Raw genomic sequence first — 25,163 nt, 5'->3', positions numbered from 1 at the left:
AAAACTATTGCATGCGGTTTTTACAAATAACGCTTTACTCATCTGAACAGGTGTTTACCTTGTATCTCTATTTAATCCTCCCTCCTTCCACACCTGGTACGCATGACTAAGGGGGCACACCCCCGAAACGCCGTCGCATCCAAGGTGTTGAGCTGACGGAAGATCTGAGCTCTGTGTCTGCTACAAGCTCGGCTCCACTTTGTAAAGAAGATTTATATCTAAAGAAAAGAAAGTCTTGAAAATCTGGGAAATGATTGGTTTAATCGTGAGTTACTACCCTGCTGGGTCTTTAAATTATGGTCATTGGGGGAGATTTATCAAAACCTGTGCAGAGGAAAAGTTGCCCAGTTGCCCATAGCAACCAATCAGATCGCTTCTTTCATTTTTAACAAGGCCTGTGCAAAATGAAAGAAGCGATCTGATTGGTTGCTATGGGCAACTTTTCCTCTGCACAGATTTTGATAAATTTCCCCATTGTCTTTTGCATTGTCTAGCCCACTCTGTGTATCCCAAGTGATCATGCCCTTACGCTGATTTTCCCTTAGTACAGCCGGCCTGACAGCCCAGCTTTGTAGGAAACTGCAGGGCAGCCCTTCTGACTTTATGAGATGGGAAACCCCTTTAACGTGGGTGATTTTTCCATTGGTCCTCAGTTTATGTACCGCCTATGTGCACAATAGTCCCAGAGCTTAAAAGGCCAGCAAGACCTAGTTCAATAGATTTCATTATATTATGCTCTACTGTCTTTTTAGGAATTATCACAATGTTGGTGTTTCCTTATTGAAAATCTAGTAAAAACGATTATTGAAAAAAGAAACCACCGCAGATTTTAGGCATGCTGCAGATTTGGAAATCTCCCATTTGCTTTTTTAATTGTTGATTTTATTAGCCGGAATGCAATATATATCTAAATGTGCACCAAAATCCACAACCAAATTTCATTGTGGAGTTGGGTGCAGACCTTTACGCCAGTTTTAACTACAATATAACCTTTATGCTGTGTATAAACCCAGCACAAAAAGCACATGCAAAACAAGCACAATACAATGTAGCATGTGGCATCACACATTGCAATAACTTATTACCATTCTATTTTTACCATTATTGGAAGCTAGATTGCTTTTCTCCAGCAGCCTTATGTATACATATTCACTGTATGTGCAGTTAAACGCATGAAACACAAAGGCTATTGTCATATTTGTGATAGTTCTTCAGACGCCAAACACCAATGGTTGCAAAAACAGTCCAGTGGTGCCCAGGATGCAGATCAGTACAAACACCCAGAGGAAGATGCGATCGATCACCATGGCAACATATTTCCAGTCATTTTGGATCTAAAGATAAGAAGAAGAAGCAAAAAATATTACCTACAATGTGTTGTAAAGTTTAACTTTCCTATGGCCGGTTTTACATAAGCGTATGGAAATGCTTCCTTAACGCAGAAATATTTCAGATGAAACACCGTCAGTATTTCATCAGTATACCGTCCGGTATTTAATACAGTAAATACTGAAGGGCTGTCTTCTAGACAGAAAATGACACTCAAAATGAAAATACTGATAAAATGTGGATGCAATATGGATCAAATACAGATACATGCAGATATTAATCCCACTCCATAGACTTCATTGGGTGTATTTCACCTGCACAATGGATGAAAATAGCACATGCTGCATTTTTTTAAATATGCACATATTTTATATGGCCATATAGACGAACAAGAAAATGTGCATAATACAGACCTAAAAGATACTGACTTAGAGCAGGACATGTTCACCTATAAGGTGGTTGAACTCTGTCATTTACAACAGGTAGGGTTGATCTTCAAAGATAGCTACCGTATATACTTGAGTATAAGCCGACCCGCATATAAGCAGAGGCCCCTAATTTTACCTCAAAAACCCAGGAAAAGTTATTGACTCGACTATAAGCCTAGGTTGGGAAATACATCATCCCCCCATGTAATCATCCAGACGTCATTATCCCCCCCCCCCTTCATCATCACCGCCTGTCAATCCCTTCATCAGTGGTCTTCAACCTGCGGACCTCCAGATGTTGCAAAACTACAACTCCCAGCATGCCGGGAGTTGTAGTTTTGAAACCTCTGGAGGTCCGCAGGTTGAAGACCACTGCGGCCTTCGTCATCATCCAGACCCCCCTTTTGTTTTGTACTCCCCTCCCCTCAGCGGGAAGTTAGGGTGAGCTGGTCCGGGCCATCTATGCTGCAGGAACCGTCCAGTGGGGAGGGTTAATCATTCCGGGCTGTCCATTTTCACCGGGTGGCCCTCTTCTCCGCGCTTCGGGCCTGCCCTGGACAAGTGATGTTGCCTTGACGATGACGCAGAGGGACGTTGCGCATGAATGTCCCTGTGCGTCGTCTTCAAGGCAATGTCACTATTCTGGGGGGCCGGGCCCCAAGTGCGGAGAAGAGGGCCTCCCGGTGAAAATGGACAGCCCGGAACAACTAATCCTCCCCACCGAACGGTCCCTGCAGCTTAGATGGCCCAGACCAGCTCACCCTAACTTCCCGATGAGGGGAGGTGAGTACAAAACAAAAGGGGGGGGGGGGGCTGGATGATGACGAAGGCCGCAGTGGTCTTCAACCTGCGGACCTTGAGGTTTCAAAACTACAACACCCAGCATGTCCGGGCATGCTGGGAGTTGTAGTTTTGCAACATCTGGAGGTCCGCAGGTTGAAGACCACTGAGAAGGGATTGACAGGCGGAGAGTTCACTTGAGTATAAGCCAAGTGGGGCGTTTTCAGCACGAAAAATCGTGCTGAAAAAATCTCTACTTATCCCCTATATATAGGGTATATAGCTCATCATCATCCCCCCATGTAATCATCCAGACGTCATTATCCCCCCCCCCCTTCATCATCACCGCCTGTCAATCCCTTCATCAGTGGTCTTCAACCTGCGGACCTCCAGATGTTGCAAAACTACAACTCCCAGCATGCCGGCATGCCGGGAGTTGTAGTTTTGAAACCTCTGGAGGTCCGCAGGTTGAAGACCACTGCGGCCTTCGTCATCATCCAGACCCCCCTTTTGTTTTGTACTCCCCTCCCCTCAGCGGGAAGTTAGGGTGAGCTGGTCCGGGCCATCTATGCTGCAGGAACCGTCCAGTGGGGAGGGTTAATCATTCCGGGCTGTCCATTTTCACCGGGTGGCCCTCTTCTCCGCGCTTCGGGCCTGCCCTGGACAAGTGATGTTGCCTTGACGATGACGCACAGGGACGTTGCGCATGAATGTCCCTGTGCGTCGTCTTCAAGGCAATGTCACTATTCTGGGGGGCCGGGCCCCAAGTGCGGAGAAGAGGGCCTCCCGGTGAAAATGGACAGCCCGGAACAACTAATCCTCCCCACCGAACGGTCCCTGCAGCTTAGATGGCCCAGACCAGCTCACCCTAACTTCCCGATGAGGGGAGGTGAGTACAAAACAAAAGGGGGGGGGGGCTGGATGATGACGAAGGCCGCAGTGGTCTTCAACCTGCGGACCTTGAGGTTTCAAAACTACAACACCCAGCATGTCCGGGCATGCTGGGAGTTGTAGTTTTGCAACATCTGGAGGTCCGCAGGTTGAAGACCACTGAGAAGGGATTGACAGGCGGAGAGTTCACTTGAGTATAAGCCAAGTGGGGCGTTTTCAGCACGAAAAATCGTGCTGAAAAAATCTCTACTTATCCCCTATATATAGGGTATATAGCTCAGACATTAGTGTACACTGCTTCTAGAAACCACTCTCTATTAGTTACAGTATAACTGTTTATTTGTATTGCTATCTGCTGGTAGGATCTAAAGTTTTTTCCTTGAAAACCTAGATCACATGACAATATTATGCATGTGTCAAAGTGCAGCATGTTTCTATAAGGAGAATTTTATCAGTAGACAATTTTTGGAATCTTTTTTTATTTCCTTAATCAACCCAAAATGCAAAAATATAAAAATCCTAAATTTTTTATAATAATTAGAAATAGTATAAACTACCAAATCACTTTACAGAAATGACAAAACCCAAATTCCACCCATTCCATACATAACAAAGCCCAAGGTATGTGGAGAAGAAAGAGAGAAGGTCCAAATATTTAAAATACTTCTTTCATACTCAATCTTATGTTTGACCAAAGCAACACAATGATCTATTAAAGGGTACCTTTCATCAAAAAAAAACTTTTTATATATTATAGATTAACGTATGCAGAATAACTTTCCAATAGCATTTTATTAAAAGATATGCTTCTTTCTTTTAAATTTTCCACTTTGAAAAAATGACCACTAGGGGTCTCCCTACCAGTCCTTTTTTATAGATTTCAGACTCATGCTGGAGTCCTAAATTTAAGACTGCAGCCAGGACACAGACAAACTCACCTACTCACTGCCAGGGAGCAATGTTGAGCTTGTCTGTGTCCCGGATGCAGTCTGAGATTTAGGACTCCTGCATGAGTCTGAAATCTATTTTAAAAAAAGGACTGGTAGGGAGACCCCTAGTGGTCATTTTTTCAAAGTGGAAAATTGAATAGAAAGAAGCATATTTTTTAATAACATGCTATTGCAAAGTTATTCTGCATACATTAATCTATAATATATAAAAAGTTTTTTTTTATGAAAGGTACCCTTTAATGTCTATTTGTATCTACATCTGTAGAGGAAGTATGCATGTGTATGTACAGAAATTCACTCTTACCTCTTTGGCTTCATTTTGTATTCTCATGTTCTGTGCGATAAAATGTACATTTTCAATGGCCTCTTTGATCTCTGAAGATAATACTGAATTTGAGAGAACATTGTCCACTGATTCCAAGCTGGACCCACGGGTAAGGTTACATGCAATGTCAGAGGTATATATTCTTTTCATTTGTCCACAAGGACAAGAGTTGTCCTGGCAGAAGAACTGGTCATTACAGCTTCTAATCTCAGAACTGCTGATGCTACTTATATTGAGGCTGTCCCCAATAAGATGAGGTTTTGATGCAGATTTGTCTTCTTTCGATGGTCTGGTCATGAACATTATTTTGGGGAGTTTTTCCAAGAAGATTTTCTTGACCCATTGGGGCATTGTGTGCGTTTTGGGAGTTCTGTAGTGCACATTCAGGACAAAAACCGTTATAACAATAGAAAGTGCGACAAATATCATTGTAAAAAGTAAATATTCTCCCATCAGAGGAATCACCAAGGAGGTTGAGGGAATAATTTCAGTAATAACCAAGAGAAATACAGTTAGCGATAAAAGGACAGACATGCACAATGTCACCTTTTCCCCACAATCTGAAGGCAAATAGAAGACCAAGATTGTTAAGCAGGAAATGAGAAGACAAGGGATGATGATGTAAATGGTGTAGAACAATGGCAGACGCCTGATGTATAAGGAATATGTAATGTCCTGGTAGATTTCTGTACAGCAGTTGTATTTAATTTCGTGCTTGTATCCAGGGGCACTGATAATGACCCACTCACCGCTCTCCCAGAATTCCTTCAGGTTCATCTCTGTTCCGATCATAACCAGATCAATATGTGCTTTATCGTATGTCCAAGAGCCAAACTTCATGGTACAGTTCTGGTAGTCAAATGGAAAGTATGTTACATCTATCCAGCAGGAGCTCTTGAATATAGCTGGTGGTATCCATGTGATTTCTCCGGTGTGTTTTAATATTGCCTTTGCTTTATCATCCACCTGAAACACTCCAACTGCACTGAAACCATAAAATAAAGAGATTTGTTTGTATCCAGTCATATGTTATACACTATATATACACAAGAATCATAATGTACAGTAACTAGCTTTTTTTTGTTCAAAAAGGTATTCTACATATGCTATACAAAACTATGGTCTTCTCACATTATATTCTACTTAAATGGGTACTCCACTGGAAAACATTTTTTTTAATCAACTGGTGCCAAAAAGTTAAACAGATTTGTAAATTATTTCTATACAAAAATGTTAACTCTTCGAGTACTTATCAGCTGATGAATGTTCCAGAGGAAGTTCTTTTCCTTTTGAATTTCTTTTCTGTCTGACCACAGTGCTCTCTGCTGAGACCTCTGTCCATTTTAGGAACTGTCCAGAGTAGAAGCAAATCCCCATAGCAAACCTATCCTGCTCCAGACAGTTCCTAAAATGGACAGTGGTGTCAGCAGAGAGCACTATGGTCAGACAAAAAAGGAAATTCAAAAAGAAAAGAACTTCCTCTGTAGTATACAGCAACTGATAAGTACTAGAAGGATTAAAGGGGTACTCTGCCCCTAGACATCTTATCCCCTATCCCTAAGATGTATGATCGTGGCGGTCCCACCACTGGGAATCCCCGTGATCTCTCCTGCAGCACCCCCTGTCATCTGTTGCACGTAGCGAACTTCGCTCCATGCCTGATGACGGGTGATATAGGGGCTGGAATATCGTGACGTCATGGTCCCTCCCCCTCATGACATCACGGCCCGTCCCCTCAATACAGGTCTATGGGAGTGGGCATGATGGCCGCCACACCCCCTCCCATAGATTTGCATTGAGGGGGTGGGGCCATGGCGACACAAGGGGGCAGGGCTCCATCCCCTGTATCGCCCTTCATCAGGCATGGAGCAAAGTTTGCTCCGTGCAGCAGATGACAGGGGGTGCTGGAGGAGAGGTCATGGGGATTCCCAGCAGTGGGACCCCCACGATCAGACATCTTGTCCCCTATCCTTTGGATAGGAGATGTCTAGGGGCGGAGTACCCCTTTAAGATTTTTAAATAGAAGTAATTTACAAATCTGTTTAACTTTCTGGCACCAATTGATTTAAAAAAAATGTTTTCCAGGGGAGTACCCCTTTATTGGGTGATAAAACACTAGTTACATATTGTCATTCACTATTGAGTACAGTGACCCACCAACCTACGATGGCCCCGACATACAATAATTTCAACATATGAGGCCATTGCATGTTGAAGGCAGCATCAACATACGATGCTTTTTTATGTCGGGGCCATTGCATAAACGGCTATTCGGTAGTGCAGACTGCTTCAGCTGCCGCCGGATAGCTGTTTAAGGTGCCCCAAGTGGTCCGGTGATGATCACTCACCTGTCCCCGGCGCTCCGGACCGTCCTCTTCAGGATCCCCTGCATCGCCGTCGCTCTCCTTCATCATCATCACGTCGCCGCGCACGCCATCCCATCATCCAATAGGAGCAGGGTGCACAGCGACGTTATGATGTCGATGAATAGCGACGATCCCAGGCAGCAGAGATGGTCCAGAGCGGCGGGAACACCCCGGGGACACGGCAACAGCGATGGAGGGCGACATCCAGGGCAGCGGTGACGGTCCGGAGCGGCGGGGAGAGGTGAGTATAACTTCCTATACTTAACATTGCATGGATCCCTCAACATACAATGGTTTCAACGAACGATGGTTCATTTGGAATGAATTACCATTGCATGTTGAGGGATCACTGTATATATATATATATATATATATATATATATACACAATATTGAGCATATATATATATATATATATATATATATATATATATATATATATAAATATAAATTAGGAGAAATCCGCAGCACACAAATTGATGAAAGTGCAAAAAAAATGAAATTTATTCCATATCTTGGTGAAAGTTACAGCGACGTTTCAACCAGCTCTCCTGGTCTTTCTCAAGCAGGAGAGCTGGTTGAAACATCGCTGTAACTTTCACCAAGATATGGAATAAATTTCATTTTTTTTGCACTTTCATCAATTTGTGTGCTGCGGATTTCTCCTAATTTATATTTACATATGGACCATTCACCGGGGTTCGGTTTTGCGTGCACCACATTACTGATTTTTTTGAGTGCTGCTTCCCTTGCTATATATATATATATATTAAGAAAATGCTAAGAAAAATGCTTAAAATGCTAAGAAAAATGCTTAGCATTAACAATACACGTCTCCATCTGTTGGTGCTGTTATTCTGTAGCTCAGCGAATCACAGCCACTGAGCCAAAACACGACTATGAATCACAAAGCCAATCTGGGTGCATCTCAAATTCTTGCAACCCACAGTGTATGTGACCATTCAAAACAGATGTTGTGTTTATGTATTGATATATATATATATCATAATTTATACGTGTAGCTTTCATCTTGGTTAGTTTTAGCTCTGTTTGTGTCAGGAACAGTCCAGAGCAGGGCTTTAGGGGCTTCATGCTGCTCTAGAGCAGTGGTCCTCAACCTGCGGACCTCCAGATGTTGCAAAACTACAACTCCCAGCATGCCCGGACAGCCGTTGGCTGTCTGGACATGCTGGGAATTGTAGTTTTGCAACATCTGGAGGTCCGCAGGTTGGGGATCACTGCTCTAGACAGTTCCCACCACAGACAAAGGTGCAGCAATGTGACAGATTGAAATTATATGACTTCGGCGGCTAATAAGTGCTGCAGTTGTTTCTTTGTTTTTAATAGATGTACTTTATGGGGGAGATTTATCAAAACCTGTCCAGAGGAAAAGTTGCAGAGTTGCCCATAGCAACCAATCAGATCGCTTCTTTCATTTTTCAGAGCCCTTTTCAAAAATGAAAGAAGCGATCTGATTGGTTGCTATGGGCAACTCAGCAACTTTTACTCTGGACAGGTTTTGATAAATCTCCCTATATGAGTCTATAACTTTCTGTTTTTAGTTTATTTTCATTTTCTTGTCTTCAGAATCCCCTTTAGGGTTTATTCACATGTACTGTAAACCATATTTAATGCTGCACATTTGAAGCTGTGTTCAGCATTTTAGTTTGCATTAAAATCAGCAGCATAAAATCAGCATCATCAAACAGGATTCTGTACATCTGAATACACCCTTAACCCCTTAAGGACCGGAGGTTTTTCCGTTTTTGCATTTTCGTTTTTTGCTCCTTGCCTTTAAAAAATCATAACTCTTTCAAATTTACACCTAAAAATCCATATGATGGCTTATTTTTTGCGCCACCAATTCTACTTTGTAATGACGTCAGTCATTTTGCCCAAAAATCTATGGTGAAGCGGGAAAAAAAATCATTGTGCGACAAAATTGAAAAAAAAACGCTGTTTTGTAACTTTTGGGGGCTTCCGTTTCTACGTAGTACATTTTTCGGTAAAAATGACACCTGATATGTATTCTGTAGGTCCATACGATTAAAATGATACCCTACTTATATAGGTTTGATTTTGTCGGACTTCTGGAAAAAATCATAACTACATGCAGGAAAATTAATACGTTTAAAATTGTTATCTTCTGACCCCTATAACTTTTTTATTTTTCCGTGTATGGGGCGGTATGAGGGCTCATTTTTTGCGCCGTGATCTGAAGTTTTTAACGGTACCATTTTTGCATTGATAGGACTTATTGATCACTTTTTATTCATTTTTAAATGATATAAAAAGTGACCAAAAATGCACTATTTTGGACTTTGGAATTTTTTTGCGCGCATGCCATTGACCGAGCGGTTTAATTAATGATATATTTTTATAATTCGGACATTTCCGCACGCGGTGATACCACATATGTTTATTTTTATTTTTATTTACACTGTGTTTTTTTTTTATTGGAAAAGGGGGGTGATTCAAACTTTTAATAGGGGAGGAGTTAAATGATCTTTATTCACTTTTTTTTTTCACTTTTTTTGTGCAGTGTTATAGGTCCCATAGGGACCTATAACACTGCACACACTGATCTTCTATGTTGATCACTGGTTTCTCATAAGAAACCAGTGATCAACGATTCTGCCGCATGACTGCTTATGCCTGGATCTCAGGCACTGAGCAGTCATTCGGCGATCGGACAGCGAGGAGGCAGGAAGGGGCCCTCCCGCTGTCCTGTCAGCTGTTCGGGATGCCGCGATTAGCCGCGGCTATCCCGAACAGCTCGACTGAGCTAGCCGGGAACTTTCACTTTCACTTTTAGCCGCGCGGCTCAGCTTTGAGCGCGCGGCTAAAGGGTTAATAGCGCGCGGCGCCGCGATTGGCGCTGCGCGCTATTAGAGGCGGGTCCCGGCTTCACTATGACGCCGGGCCCGCCATGATATGACGCGGGGTTACTGTGTAACCCCGCGTTATATCGGAAGAGCAGGACCAAGGACGTACCGGTACGTCCTTGGTCCTTAAGGGGTTAAAGGGGTACTCCCGTGGAAAACTTTTTTTTTTTTTTTTAAATCTACTGGTGCCAGAAAGTTAAACAGATTTGTAAATCACTTCTATTAAAAAATCTTAATCCTTCCAGTACTTTTTAGGGGCTGTATACTAAAGAGAAATCCATAAAAGAAATGCATTTCCCCTGATGTCATGACCCCAGTGCTCTCTGCTGACCTCTGCTCTGCTGTCCATTTTAGGAACTGTCCAGAGCAGGAGAAAATCACCATAGCAAATCCCCATGCTGCTTTGGACAGTTCCTAAAATGGACAGCAGAGGTCAGCAGAGAGCACTGTGGTCACGATATCAGAGGAAATGCATTTCTTTTTTGGATTTCTCCTTGGTATACAGCCCCTAAAAAGTACTGGAAGGATTAAGATTTTTTAATAGAAGTGATTTACAAATCTGTTTAACTTTCTGGCACCAGGTGATTAAAAAAAAAAAAATAATAATAATAATTTCCCACGGGAGTACCCCTTTAAACACTTTTGCAACCACAAAAATTCGTCTGGTCGACTAGGTAAAGTGATGTAAGGATGTCAAGTTCCTACCAGTCAGAGATTGACAGCTAAATCAACCCATTTAGTATTGCTGAATCAATAGCCACATTTCTATACATCGCACTATAGACTTCACTTCTTGCTACAGTTTTCAAAATCTGGCTATTGTACGGTGAATTGGGAGGCATTTAATGGGCAACTCTAGTAGGATACCATTCAGATGTCTTAAGAGTAGACTGCAATAATTGAGGACACATACCTTTAATGCTTTACATGTAAATACGGTATTCTATTGTATTTTTATATCTAAACAGTACTTTTTTTCCCACCTTTTCAGGAATATGCATAGACTGGGTTTTGTATATTAATCAAATAGAAAACCACTGAAGTGTAATGTGTAAAGACAGATAGAGATTACTTGTTATAGAGAACTATGTCTGGCCTCCAGATCTGTGCAGACGGAATTCGAATAAATTCAATTCCTCCGTACTGTTTTGGATCCCATTTCAGCTTGTAATCGCTCCATATCTGTAAAAATATAAAACACTATGAAGCCACTTGTTATACAGAATCTTTGTGGGAGGGGGCTATTTGTCGTATCTGCCCAAGGCACCAAAGTATCTTGCCCTGACCCTGTCTATAAAAAACAAACTATTGTTGTGTATGTAATCTTTTAAAAAGATTATTGTTATTATGTCTATAAATATCATCATTTTATTGTTCACAGTAAATAGGTATGTGGTGGCCCAGTACAGAAGTGAACCTTCTGTACACTGTTGGTCCTATCAGGTGGACTCAGTCCCCGTCCCCTGGCCTTCACACTCCTCAGGACTCTCATCATTCCTTCTGTAATATAAAGTGTTAATGTACTATACTCATATATAATATTAATATTATATATTAATGTGCCTTTAAATGTTGTTACTAAACCTGTGTAACCAGGGAAGGTGTCAGTGACCAGGTGACTTGTGTGTGACCTATAGGACCCCTCCAAATTGCTCCCTTATATAGCAGGGAGGAGTTAGCCTAGTCAGTCCAGTTCTATGCATGCTGAGGAGCAGTACAGTCAAGACCTGAGAGTGTCTGGTTTCCTGAGGGAGACCAAGGCCTAACCACACGCTTCCACCAACTGGGAATCCCCTTCAGGTGAAAGTCAAAGCCTGGTAAGCCTAAATACAGGGGAGAAGTCTAGTCAGCATAGTCAAGTCTAAAGTCAGCGTGAGACTGCATAATTGAGTTCAAGTCCACTACAAGTCCCAGCGATCCCGCAATTCTCCTAAAGTCACTGGTCATCTCCTTGGGCCTAACTGAGCTGTAAAGACTTTAACATCTGTCTGCCTCTTTAAAGCTGCCCTTGTTCGGTAACCTTGAATTGGAGTGATTATTTGCCCCACGCCATAACTTGGGTGCGGTAGAGGATAACCATGCCCTGGCGTCACAAATACCAACGGTTAATAGCATCTGCCCTTCCTTTCATCACACCCCTCACCACAGGTATTTTCTTTCATTAAAGGAAACCTATCATGTCAAAAGATTCAGCATAACATGTAACTTATTGATTGAAATCCCTGCCCCTTCTGTTTTAGGAGTCCAGAGGGCGGTCTTAATCAATGACAACAATGCATGCATGCTCAATATTGAGTGAGACTGCCCACTGGACTCCTAAGAATAAAATGAGCTGGAATTTTAATCAATAACTTACAAGTTATATTTAATTTTTTTTATACAATATTATATATTAATCTGCTCAACATCTCCTGCAATGCAACATGATGCCGATAGATTGGACAGCATTTTCATGGTTAAGGGTTCCCTATAAATACAAAGTTAAAAGCCCTTGTGATTTCTGTGACAAACATGAAGGTTGGAATGTGGGGATTCCCCTCTCTATGATGTGCATGCACGTTCATTTGCACCTAGGGGTATTAAGGCTGTGGACACATTTGCAGACATTTATTTTATTGCATTGTGCACATTGTATTAAATCCCTGAAAAGGTACTCCGTCTCTGGGGACCCCCGCAATATCCCTGCTGCACCCGGCATTCGTTTAGAGCGTCAGCTGCAGCGCCGTAGGCTCGTGACATTACGGTCACGCCCCTCAATGCAAGTCTATGGGAGGGGGCGTGATGACCGTCAAACGCGCCCTTCCCATAGACTTACATTGTGGGGCATGGCCTGACATCACAAGCCTCCGCCCCGCATCACCAGTGATCCGGCATGGAGCAAACTTTGCTCCGTGCTTCGGCTGTCTGGGGTGCCGCAGCCAAGATTGTGGGGGTCCCCAGCGGCGGGACCCCTGCAATCAGACATCTTATCCCCTATCCTTTGGATAGGGGATAAGAAGACTAGGGGCAAAGTACCACTATAAGGACACAGACAATTTATATTTTTCTGTTTTCGCCTTTTTCCTTTTCTCATTTTAAAAGCCATAACTCATTTATTTTTAAATGCACCGACCCATATGAGGGCTTATTGTTAGCACGACCAATAGTACTTTGTAATGACATCTTTTATTTTACCATAAAAAGTACATACAGTGCAACCCAAAAAATATTAATCGTGAAATTGCAATTTTGAAACTTCTGTGGGGGGGGGGATCATTTTTACAATGTAAATATGCGTGCGTAAATGTCCTAACTATAAAATGATAATGTTAATTAAACCGCGCGGTCAATGGCGTACATGTCAAAAAATTTCAAAGTCCAAAATAGCATATTTTAGCTCACGTTTTATACCATAATAAAATGAAAAAAAAAAACAGCAAAAAGTCAGATCAAAACAAAAATGGTATCGATAAAAACTTCAGATCACGGTGCAAAAAATTAGCCCTCAAACATCCCCATATGCGGAATAATAAAAAGTTATAGGGGTCAGAAGAGGACATTTTTGAATGTATTAATTTTCGTGCATGTTGTTATGATTTTTACCAGAAGTACGACAAAATCAAACCGATATAAGTAGGGCATCATTTTAACAGTATGGACCTACAGAATAAAGAGAAGGTGTCATTTGTTCTGAAAAATGCACTGCGTAGAAATGGTCAAAAAGTAACAAAATTGCATTTTTTTTCTATTTTGTCCCACACATATATATATTTTTTGTTTCACTGTAAATTTTTGGGTAAAATGACTAATGTCATTACAAAGTAGAATTGGTGGCGCAAAAAAGAAGCCATCATACAGTGGGGCAAAAAACTATTTAGTCTGCCACCAATTGTGCAAGTTCTCCCACTTAAAAAGATGAGAGAGGCCTGTAATTTTTATCATAGGTATACTTCAACTATGAGAGACAGAATGAGAAAAAAAATACATAAAATCACATTGTCTGATTTTTAAAGAATTTATTTGCTAATTATGGTGGAAAATAAGTATTTGGTCAATAACAAAAGTTAATCTCAATACTTTGTTATATACCCTTTGTTGGCAATGACTAGTGTTGCAATATTCGCAATTGGAATATTATTCGCGAATATCGCATATTCGCGAATTCGCGAATTTCGCGAATATAGCGCTATATATTCGTAATTACGAATATTCGTTTTTTTTTTGTTTTCTTATTCTTCACAGTACACATCACAGTGATCACCCCTCTCTGCTTCCAGCTTGTGTGGTGTAAAGAAGGCTGTAATACTACTGTGTGAGACTGGCGTGCGAAAATTCGCATATGCGAAAATTAGCATATGCGAATTTTCGCGTATGCTAATTTTGTATATGCTAATATTCACATGTTAATTTTCGCATACGCGAAGTTTCGCATATGCGAAAATAAACGAGAATATAACGAATATGCGAATATATGACGAATATTCGTCCATATATTCGCGATTATTCGCGAATTCGAATATGGCCTATGCCGCTCAACACTAGCAATGACAGAGGTCAAATGTTTCCTGTAAGTCTTCACAAGGTTTTCACACACTGTTGCTGGTATTTTGGCCCATTCCTCCATGCAGATCTCCTCTAGAGCAGTGATGTTTTGGGGCTGTCGCTGGGTAACATGGACTTTCAACTCCCTCCAAAGGTTTTCTATGGGGTTGAGACCTGGAGACTGGCTCCAGGACCTTGAAATGCTTCTTACGAAGTCACTCCTTCGTTGCCCGGGCGGTGTGTTTGAGATCATTGTCATGCTGGAAGACATAGCCATGTTTCATCTTCAATGCCCTTGCTGATGGAAGGAGGTTTTCACTCAAAATCTCATGATACATGGCCCCATTCATTCTTTCCTTTACACGGTTCAGTCATCCTGGTCCCTTAGTAGAAAAACAGCCCCAAAGCATGATGTTTCCACCTCCATGCTTCACAGTAGGTATGGTGTTCTTTGGATGCAACTCAGCATTCTTTTTCAGCAAAAAACAAGACAATGACCCTAAGCACACAGGCAGGACAACACACGAATGGCTTTAGGACAACTCTGTAAATGTCCTCGAGTGGCCTAGGGTCTGAATACTTATGTCAATGCAAGATTTAAAGGGGGTACTCTGCCCCTAGACATCTTCTCCCCAACCCCCGTGATCTTGGCTGCGGTACCCCAGACATCCGGTGCATGGAGCGAACTTTGCTCCGTGCCGGATGACTGGCAATGCGGAGCGGAGGCTCGTGACGTCACGGCCGTGCAATGCGTTATGTGCACTATGGATAGCACCACCCCAAGTCTAGTGTGAACCGTGTTTGAGGTCTGACCAGAGTACGGCACAAGAGGGGACTTCTGTTATGCTATACCAGCGGTGCTCAGCACAACTGTATCTACTTTGCACTAATACAAATACTGCTACAACAAATGCCGGGTGCTGCAGGGAGATCGCGGGGGGTCCCCATCGGCGGGACCCCCGCAATCAGACATCTTATCCCCTATTCTTTGGATGGGGGATAAAATGTCTAGGGGTGGATTACCCCTTTACGTTTTTCTTACAAAATAGATTAAAACATTTTTTCTTTTCATATTCTCATTGAATATTGCATATGACTGCAGATTGATTGGGGGAGGCTGCAACGTAACAACATATGAAAAAGTGAAAGCGCCTGAAGACTTTGTGAATGCATTGTATATAAGCATTCTTATGTTATCAGTGTTATAGAGGGACTGTCCACATAGTCCAATCATCATAATAATTACCAGTAGGATCACTGAAGAATATTGCCATACAAGTAGAGCCTTGTGGCACCTAATGAAAGAAAATGGATCATGTATTCTCTGCTTTGTCCTGTAGAGGGAGATCTAGCACTGCCTAGACCCAGGACCCCACAGCAGCTCCGCTGTATCGGAAATCAACTTGACATTCTAGAAATGAAAGATGCTGAAAGATCTTTTTCTTTCATTAAATATAAAGTTTCTGATACATGTATTTGAAATTACATTTGACATTATTCAGTAATGAAAATATTTCTGACTCCTTTTCTGAGCACATCAATGTTATTACTCTTATTACAAGACAAGTAACATTGAGAATGATATCATGTACCAAATGTTGTAAAGTCTCCTTCATTGCTTTGTACTACAGGATAACATTTTGTAAAGGAACACACAAGAAGAATGTTATTGTGAAAATATATTACTAGTGTGTATTCTCTATAATCTGTACCTGCGCAACTCAGAAAGCAGGAAAAATATCATGTATATAATATAACAGTACAGTGGTCCCTCAAGTTACAATATTAATTGGTTCTGGGATGACCATTGTATGTTGAAACTATTGTATGTTGAGACCAGAACTCTATGGAAATCTGGTAATTGGTTCTAAAGCCCCAAAATGTCATCCAAAAATAGGGAAAGTGAGAATTAAAGAAAAATAAGTAGATACCTAATATAGATAAAGCAAATCCTTACATATAAAAGTAAGAAAGATCTGTTAGGAGCTGTAATCACTGTCTATGTCAGTGTTTCCCAAGCAGGGAGCCTCCAGCTGTTGCAAAACTACAACTCCCAGCATGCCCGGACAGCCAAAGGCTGTCCGGGCATGCTGGGAGTTGTAGTTTTGCAACAGCTGGGGGCACCCTGCTTGGGAAACACTGGTCTATGTAGAGGACAGGAGCTTTTTCGGGGTCCTGTACAGTACAGGCAATGTACTAAAAAAGTAACATGGAGTTGCCCTTATCTGGTGTCCAAAGGTACAGGTACAGGTAAAGAGTACAGAACATGTAATACCTCCCTGTACTGTAGGGGGTGCTACCAGACACCAGTCAGTGCATACACTTTAGTAATACAGGTAAAGAGTACAGAACATGTAATACCTCCCTGTACTGTAGGGGGCGCTACCAGACACCAGTCAGTGCATACACTTCAGTAATACAGGTAAAGAGTACAGAACATGTGTTACGCCGAGCGCTCCGGGTCCCCGCTCCTCCCCGGAGCGCTCGCTTCTCTCTCGCTACCGCAGCGCTCCGGGCAGCTCCACTGACCCGGTGCGCTGCGATACCGTCTCCAGCCGGGATGCGATTCGCGATGCGGGTAGCGCCCGCTCGCGATGCGCACCCCGGCTCCCGTACCTGACTCGCTCTCCGTCTGTCCTGTCCCGGCGCGCGCGGCCCCGCTCCCTAGGGCGCGCGCGCCGGGTCTCTGCGATTTAAAGGGCCACTGCGCCGCTGATTGGCGCAGTGGTTCCAATTAGTGTGTTCACCTGTGCACTCCCTATTTATACTTCACTTCCCCTTCACTCCCTCGCCGGATCTTGTTGCCATTGTGCCAGTGAAAGCGTTTCCTTGTGTGTTCCTAGCCTGTGTTCCAGACCTCCTGCCGTTGCCCCCGACTACGATCCTTGCTGCCTGCCCCGACCTTCTGCTACGTCCGACCTTGCTTCTGTCTACTCCCTTGTACCGCGCCTATCTTCAGCAGTCAGAGAGGTTGAGCCGTTGCTAGTGGATACGACCTGGTCACTACCGCCGCAGCAAGACCATCCCGCTTTGCGGCGGGCTCTGGTGAAAACCAGTAGTGACTTAGAACCGATCCACTAGCACGGTCCACGCCAATCCCTCTCTGGCACAGAGGATCCACTATCTGCCAGCCGGCATCGTGACAGTAGATCCGGCCATGGATCCCGCTGAAGTTCCTCTGCCAGTTGTCGCCGACCTCACCACGGTGGTCGCCCAGCAGTCACAACAGATAGCGCAACAAGGCCAACAGCTGTCTCAACTGACCGTGATGCTACAGCAGCTACTACCACAGCTTCAGCAATCATCTCCTCCGCCTGCTCCTGCACCTCCTCCGCAGCGAGTGGCCGCTTCTGGTCTACGACTATCCTTGCCGGATAAATTTGATGGGGACTCTAAATTCTGCCGTGGCTTTCTTTCCCAATGTTCCCTGCACTTGGAGATGATGTCGGACCAGTTTCCTACTGAAAGGTCTAAGGTGGCTTTCGTAGTCAGCCTTCTGTCTGGAAAAGCTCTGTCATGGGCCACACCGCTCTGGGACCGCAATGACCCCGTCACTGCCTCTATACACTCCTTCTTCTCGGAAATTCGAAGTGTCTTTGAGGAACCTGCCCGAGCCTCTTCTGCTGAGACTGCCCTGTTGAACCTGGTCCAGGGTAATTCTTCCGTTGGCGAGTACGCCGTACAATTCCGTACTCTTGCTTCAGAATTATCCTGGAATAATGAGGCCCTCTGCGCGACCTTTAAAAAAGGCCTATCCAGCAACATTAAAGATGTTCTGGCCGCACGAGAAATCCCTGCTAACCTACATGAACTCATCCATCTTGCCACTCGCATTGACATGCGTTTTTCCGAAAGGCGTCAGGAGCTCCGCCAGGATATGGACTTTGTTCGCACAAGGCGTTTTTTCTCCCCGGCTCCTCTCTCCTCTGGTCCCCTGCAATCCGTTCCTGTGCCTCCCGCCGTGGAGGCTATGCAGGTCGACCGGTCTCGCCTGACACCTCAAGAGAGGACACGACGCCGCATGGAGAATCTCTGCCTGTACTGTGCCAGTACCGAACACTTCCTGAAGGATTGTCCTATCCGTCCTCCCCGCCTGGAAAGACGTACGCTGACTCCGCACAAAGGTGAGACAGTCCTTGATGTCTACTCTGCTTCTCCACGTCTTACTGTGCCTGTGCGGATATCTGCCTCTGCCTTATCCTTCTCTACTATGGCCTTCTTGGATTCCGGATCTGCAGGAAATTTTATTTTGGCCTCTCTCGTCAACAGGTTCAACATCCCAGTGACCAGTCTCGCCAGACCCCTCTACATCAATTGTGTAAACAATGAAAGATTGGATTGTACCATACGTTTCCGCACGGAGCCCCTTCTAATGTGCATCGGACCTCATCACGAGAAGATTGAATTTTTGGTCCTCCCCAATTGCACTTCCGAAATCCTCCTTGGACTACCCTGGCTTCAACTCCATTCCCCAACCCTGGATTGGTCCACTGGGGAGATCAAGAGTTGGGGGCCCTCTTGTTTCAAGGACTGCCTAAAGCCGGTTCCCAGTACCCCTTGCCGTGACTCTGTGGTTCCCCCTGTAACCGGTCTCCCTAAGGCCTATATGGACTTTGCGGATGTTTTTTGCAAAAAACAAGCTGAGACTCTACCTCCTCACAGGCCTTATGATTGTCCTATTGACCTCCTCCCGGGCACTACTCCACCCCGGGGCAGAATCTATCCTCTGTCCGCCCCAGAGACTCTTGCTATGTCGGAGTACATCCAGGAAAATTTAAAAAAAGGCTTTATCCGTAAATCCTCCTCTCCTGCCGGAGCCGGATTTTTCTTTGTGTCCAAAAAAGATGGCTCTCTACGTCCTTGCATTGACTACCGCGGTCTTAATAAAATCACGGTAAAGAACCGCTACCCCCTACCCCTCATCTCTGAACTCTTTGATCGCCTCCAAGGTGCCCACATCTTTACTAAACTGGACTTAAGAGGTGCTTATAATCTCATCCGCATCAGAGAGGGGGATGAATGGAAAACGGCATTTAACACTAGAGATGGACACTTTGAGTATCTGGTCATGCCCTTTGGCCTGTGCAACGCCCCTGCCGTCTTCCAAGACTTTGTTAATGAAATTTTTCGTGATCTCTTATACTCCTGTGTTGTTGTATATCTGGACGATATCCTGATTTTTTCTGCCAATCTAGAAGAACACCGCCAGCATGTCCGTATGGTTCTTCAGAGACTTCGTGACAATCAACTTTATGCCAAGATAGAGAAATGTCTGTTTGAATGCCAATCTCTTCCTTTCCTAGGATACTTGGTCTCTGGCCAGGGACTACAAATGGATCCAGACAAACTCTCTGCCGTCTTAGATTGGCCACGCCCCTCCGGACTCCGTGCTATCCAACGTTTTTTGGGGTTCGCCAATTATTACAGGCAATTTATTCCACATTTTTCTACCGTTGTGGCTCCTATCGTGGCTTTAACCAAAAAAAATGCCAATCCCAAGTCTTGGCCTCCTCAAGCGGAAGACGCCTTTAAACGGCTCAAGTCTGCCTTTTCTTCGGCTCCCGTGCTCTCCAGACCTGACCCTTCTAAACCCTTCCTATTGGAGGTTGATGCCTCCTCTGTAGGAGCTGGAGCGGTCCTTCTACAAAAAAATTCTTCCGGGCATGCTGTTACTTGTGGTTTTTTTTCTAGGACCTTCTCTCCGGCGGAGAGAAACTACTCCATCGGGGATCGAGAGCTTCTAGCCATTAAATTAGCACTTGAGGAATGGAGGCATCTGCTGGAGGGATCAAGATTTCCAGTTATTATTTACACCGATCACAAGAACCTCTCCTATCTCCAGTCTGCCCAACGGCTGAATCCTCGCCAGGCCAGGTGGTCTCTGTTCTTTGCCCGATTTAATTTTGAAATTCACTTTCGGCCTGCCGATAAGAACATTAGGGCCGATGCTCTCTCTCGTTCCTCGGATGCCTCGGAAGTTGAACTCTCTCCGCAACACATCATTCCTCCTGACTGCCTGATTTCCACTTCTCCAGCCTCCATCAGGCAAACTCCTCCAGGAAAGACCTTCGTCTCTCCACGCCAACGCCTCGGAATCCTCAAATGGGGTCACTCCTCCCATCTCGCAGGTCATGTAGGCATCAAGAAATCTGTGCAACTCATCTCTCGCTTCTATTGGTGGCCGACTCTGGAGACGGATGTCGTGGACTTTGTGCGAGCCTGCACTGTCTGTGCCCGGGATAAGACTCCTCGCCAGAAGCCCGCTGGTTTTCTTCATCCTCTGCCTGTCCCCGAACAGCCTTGGTCTCTGATTGGTATGGATTTTATTACAGACCTACCCCGATCCCGTGGCAACACTGTTGTTTGGGTGGTCGTTGATCGATTCTCCAAGATGGCACATTTCATCCCTCTTCCTGGTCTTCCTTCAGCGCCTCAGTTGGCTAAACAATTTTTTGTACACATTTTTCGTCTTCACGGGTTGCCCACACAGATAGTCTCGGATAGAGGCGTCCAATTCGTGTCAAAATTCTGGAGGGCTCTCTGTAAACAACTCAAGATTAAATTAAACTTTTCTTCTGCATATCATCCTCAATCCAATGGACTAGTGGAAAGAATTAACCAGGTCTTGGGTGATTATTTACGACATTTTGTTTCCTCCCGCCAGGATGATTGGGCAGATCTTCTACCATGGGCCGAATTCTCGTATAACTTTAGAGTCTCTGAATCTTCCTCCAAATCCCCATTTTTCGTGGTGTACGGCCGTCACCCTCTTCCCCCCCTCCCTACTCCCTTGCCCTCTGGTTTGCCCGCTGTAGATGAAGTGACCCGTGATCTTTCCATCATATGGAAAGAGACCCAAGATTCTCTTTTACAGGCTTCATCTCGCATGAAAAAGTTTGCCGATAAGAAAAGAAGAGCTCCCCCCATTTTTGCTCCCGGAGACAAGGTATGGCTCTCCGCTAAATATGTCCGCTTTCGTGTCCCCAGTTACAAACTGGGTCCACGCTATCTTGGTCCTTTCAAAGTCTTGTGCCAAATTAATCCTGTCTCTTACAAACTTCTTCTTCCTCCTTCTCTCCGTATTCCTAATGCCTTTCATGTCTCTCTTCTTAAACCACTCATCATCAACCGTTTCTCTCCCAAGTTAGTTTCTCCCACTCCTGTCTCCGGTTCTTCTGACGTCTTCTCGGTGAAAGAGATACTGGCCTCCAAGACGATCAGAGGAAAAAAGTTCTTTTTGGTGGATTGGGAGGGCTGTGGACCTGAAGAGAGATCCTGGGAACCTGAGGACAACATCCTAGACAAAAGTCTGCTCCTCAGGTTCTCAGGCTCTAAGAAGAGGGGGAGACCCAAGGGGGGGGATACTGTTACGCCGAGCGCTCCGGGTCCCCGCTCCTCCCCGGAGCGCTCGCTTCTCTCTCGCTACCGCAGCGCTCCGGGCAGCTCCACTGACCCGGTGCGCTGCGATACCGTCTCCAGCCGGGATGCGATTCGCGATGCGGGTAGCGCCCGCTCGCGATGCGCACCCCGGCTCCCGTACCTGACTCGCTCTCCGTCTGTCCTGTCCCGGCGCGCGCGGCCCCGCTCCCTAGGGCGCGCGCGCGCCGGGTCTCTGCGATTTAAAGGGCCACTGCGCCGCTGATTGGCGCAGTGGTTCCAATTAGTGTGTTCACCTGTGCACTCCCTATTTATACTTCACTTCCCCTTCACTCCCTCGCCGGATCTTGTTGCCATTGTGCCAGTGAAAGCGTTTCCTTGTGTGTTCCTAGCCTGTGTTCCAGACCTCCTGCCGTTGCCCCCGACTACGATCCTTGCTGCCTGCCCCGACCTTCTGCTACGTCCGACCTTGTTTCTGTCTACTCCCTTGTACCGCGCCTATCTTCAGCAGTCAGAGAGGTTGAGCCGTTGCTAGTGGATACGACCTGGTCACTACCGCCGCAGCAAGACCATCCCGCTTTGCGGCGGGCTCTGGTGAAAACCAGTAGTGACTTAGAACCGATCCACTAGCACGGTCCACGCCAATCCCTCTCTGGCACAGAGGATCCACTACCTGCCAGCCGGCATCGTGACAACATGTAGTACCTCCCTGTACTGTAGGGGGCGCTACCAGACACCAGTCAGTGCATACACTTCAATAATACAGGTGTTTTACCAGTGACTGCCCATTCTGATTGGTCACTTCCAGCTATTGACAGTTTTCACAGATCTGGACTGTCCGTAGCATTGTATGTTGAGTCTGGTTTCAAGTTACGATGGTCCAGAAAAGACCATTGTATGTTGAAACTATTGTATGTTGAGGCCATTGTAAGTTGAGGGATCACTGTACTCATAAAACAAAAACAAAAAACTCAGTTGTCCAGTAGCCACAAGAGATGTCCGTAATAGCAAGACCTTGTGCAATGTACAGAGAGGGTGGCACGTGGAAGTCCTAAACTTCTTATTGTACCTATGTGCTGCCATATTGTTCAAGAGATTTATTAATGTGGTGAACCAGGAGAGTTGTGGTGCCTGGGGTGTTGCAGTGATGTAAATGCAGGGTCTGGTGGTATTAACCCTTAGATGTCATGACGCCAGGGTGCGGTTTCCTTAGTGTTAATGGTCCTACTGCCAACCGTCCCAGAAACGGTAGGGAAAATAACGGAATGTCCACAGCAGACTTTATGAATAAACTGAATAACTTTACTTGAAGATTTTATGCAACAGTCTTCACACATAACAGTCTCTTAAGAGATAACCGGAATGTAGGCTCCTCACAGGTTATGCTGGGACTTTGAAGCAATGAGCTTTGATGCAGGCCACTGTGCTACTAATTAAAATATTCTAGCTGGTAGAAGTCACCTAGGATTTGGTAGATTGACCTTGGTAACTCACAGTTTAGTGGCTGCAGGTTCTTAGGTTTTGGGCCTAGCTGAATTGAGATTTCTGCTGAGATGTCTGTGCTTGCTTGATAGTCCGGAACTAAGAGAGATAATTGATTGACTACAGCCCTTTATATAATAAGGGGCTGGACAAAGCTCATTGGTCAGCAAAGCTGTAAGTCCTGAACCCAGTGAACTCTGGGTACATCACATGACCCTGGAAGGTCCTTGAACAAAAGTACATTACAACTGTACATCACGTGACCTGGGAAAGGTCCTATACATTTATATTATCTTTATATATATTAAACAATATACACGTTATATGAGGCGACCAGGGGTAAGCCCTGCAGGAGAGCTCTATGGGAATGAAGGGACTCTGGCTGAGGGGACTTTAGACAGGGACAGGACCAGGTCCTGTACTGGGACACCACATTAACATTGGGGGAGATTTATCAAAACCTGTGCAGAGGAAAAATTGCCCCGTTGCCCATAGCAACCAATCAGATTGACTTCTTTAATTTTTAAAAGTGCCTGTGCAAAATGAAAGCAGCGATCTGATTGGTTGCTATGGGCAACTTTTCCTTTGCACAGGTTTTGATAAATCTCCCCCAATGTTGATAAATCTCTTGAACAATATGGCAGGTAAAATAGGAAGGTAAAAATGGCACAGACAGCACAAAATGTATCAAAATGACCCATCTAGATGTAATATATTTGTTCCAACACCTTCCTCTTCCTTTTGCTACCTCAAGCCTGGTATACATTACAGCAATACTTTGTACAAAAAAAATTGGTGCTCCATGTAATAAATGTGACATGTTTTACAATTCCTCTTGGTTGTACTACTTTTTCTGAGGAAGGTGCAAAAAGTCAGGGAAGCACTTAATTGGGCTTCCTTTTTGCACATTTTTGTTCAGAATATTAAGAAAACCACTCCCTTAGTCTATATTAACAAGGTGAAATTTCTTTCAGCAAAGCTTGCTGTACGGAATTGCGCAGTTGTGGAATTTGGCCGGGATCGCGGGGGAATTTCTGTGTTCCAAGAATTCTGCCAAATTTTAAGCCCCATTGACTTCAATGGTATATCGCCATAGAATTATGCAAAATATAAGACTGGTCTTATAATTTTTGCAGAATTTCCACAATGAAATGCCACAGAAATTGCGCTGTGTGAATGGGACAGCAGAATCCCACTGAAGTGAATGTACAATAAATTTCATCTGAATTTCCTGCGGAATTCCGCACGGTGGTTCCTCCATCTGAACATAGCCTGAGTTGGTAAATTTAATGGGTTTTATTTTTAAGCCTTTGAGCCACTTGACCATAACACAAGAGTGCTTGTTGTAATCTGCAGCCCCCAATAATATAGTATTCTGTGAGTCAATATCAGAAATGACATCTGATGGATTTACTGATCAGCTATGATATTAAAGGGGTACTCTGCCCCTAGACACCTTATCCCCTATCCATTGGATCTCGGCTTTTTCACCCCAGACATCCAGTGCACTGAGCGAACTTCGCTCTGTGCTGGATGACTGGCGATGCGGGGTGGAGACTTGTGATGTCACGGCCATGCCCCCATCACGCCCCCTCCCATAGACTTGCATTGAAGGGGCATGGCCGTGACATCATGAGCGGGGCGTGGCTGTGACATCACGAGTCTCTGGCACTGCACCCGACGCTCTAAACGAATGCCGGGTGCAGCAAAGAGATTGCGGGGATCCCCAGTGGCGGGACCCCCGCGATCAGACATCTTATCCTTAAGATGTCTAGGGGCAGAGTACCCCTTTAACAGCGGGAAGTATGTAACATTCATTATCATGTTATG

At 44.5% G+C, this 25,163-nt stretch overlaps 1 protein-coding gene across 2 annotated transcripts in view; it reads right to left on the bottom strand.

Moving 5' to 3' along the window:
* Positions 1-830: 830 nt before the first annotated feature.
* Positions 831-25,163, bottom strand: part of LOC130368770 (neuronal acetylcholine receptor subunit alpha-3-like) — a 42,544-nt gene continuing 18,211 nt past the window's right edge. For both annotated transcript variants that reach the window (XM_056572962.1, XM_056572961.1), the window contains 3 exons: positions 11,026-11,135; positions 4,683-5,688; positions 831-1,334 (listed from right to left, as the gene is read on the bottom strand). In XM_056572962.1, coding sequence (XP_056428937.1) covers positions 1,212-1,334; positions 4,683-5,688; positions 11,026-11,135 — 1,239 coding nt within the window. In that variant the 3' untranslated portion in view covers positions 831-1,211. The remainder of the gene's footprint in view (positions 1,335-4,682; positions 5,689-11,025; positions 11,136-25,163) is intronic.

Source organism: Hyla sarda, chromosome 4 (assembly GCF_029499605.1).
Source record: "Hyla sarda isolate aHylSar1 chromosome 4, aHylSar1.hap1, whole genome shotgun sequence".
NCBI classification, from domain to species: Eukaryota; Metazoa; Chordata; class Amphibia; order Anura; family Hylidae; genus Hyla; species Hyla sarda.
The sequence above is the reverse complement of the archived record's forward strand: the minus strand, read 5'-3'. Positions and strand labels throughout refer to the sequence as shown.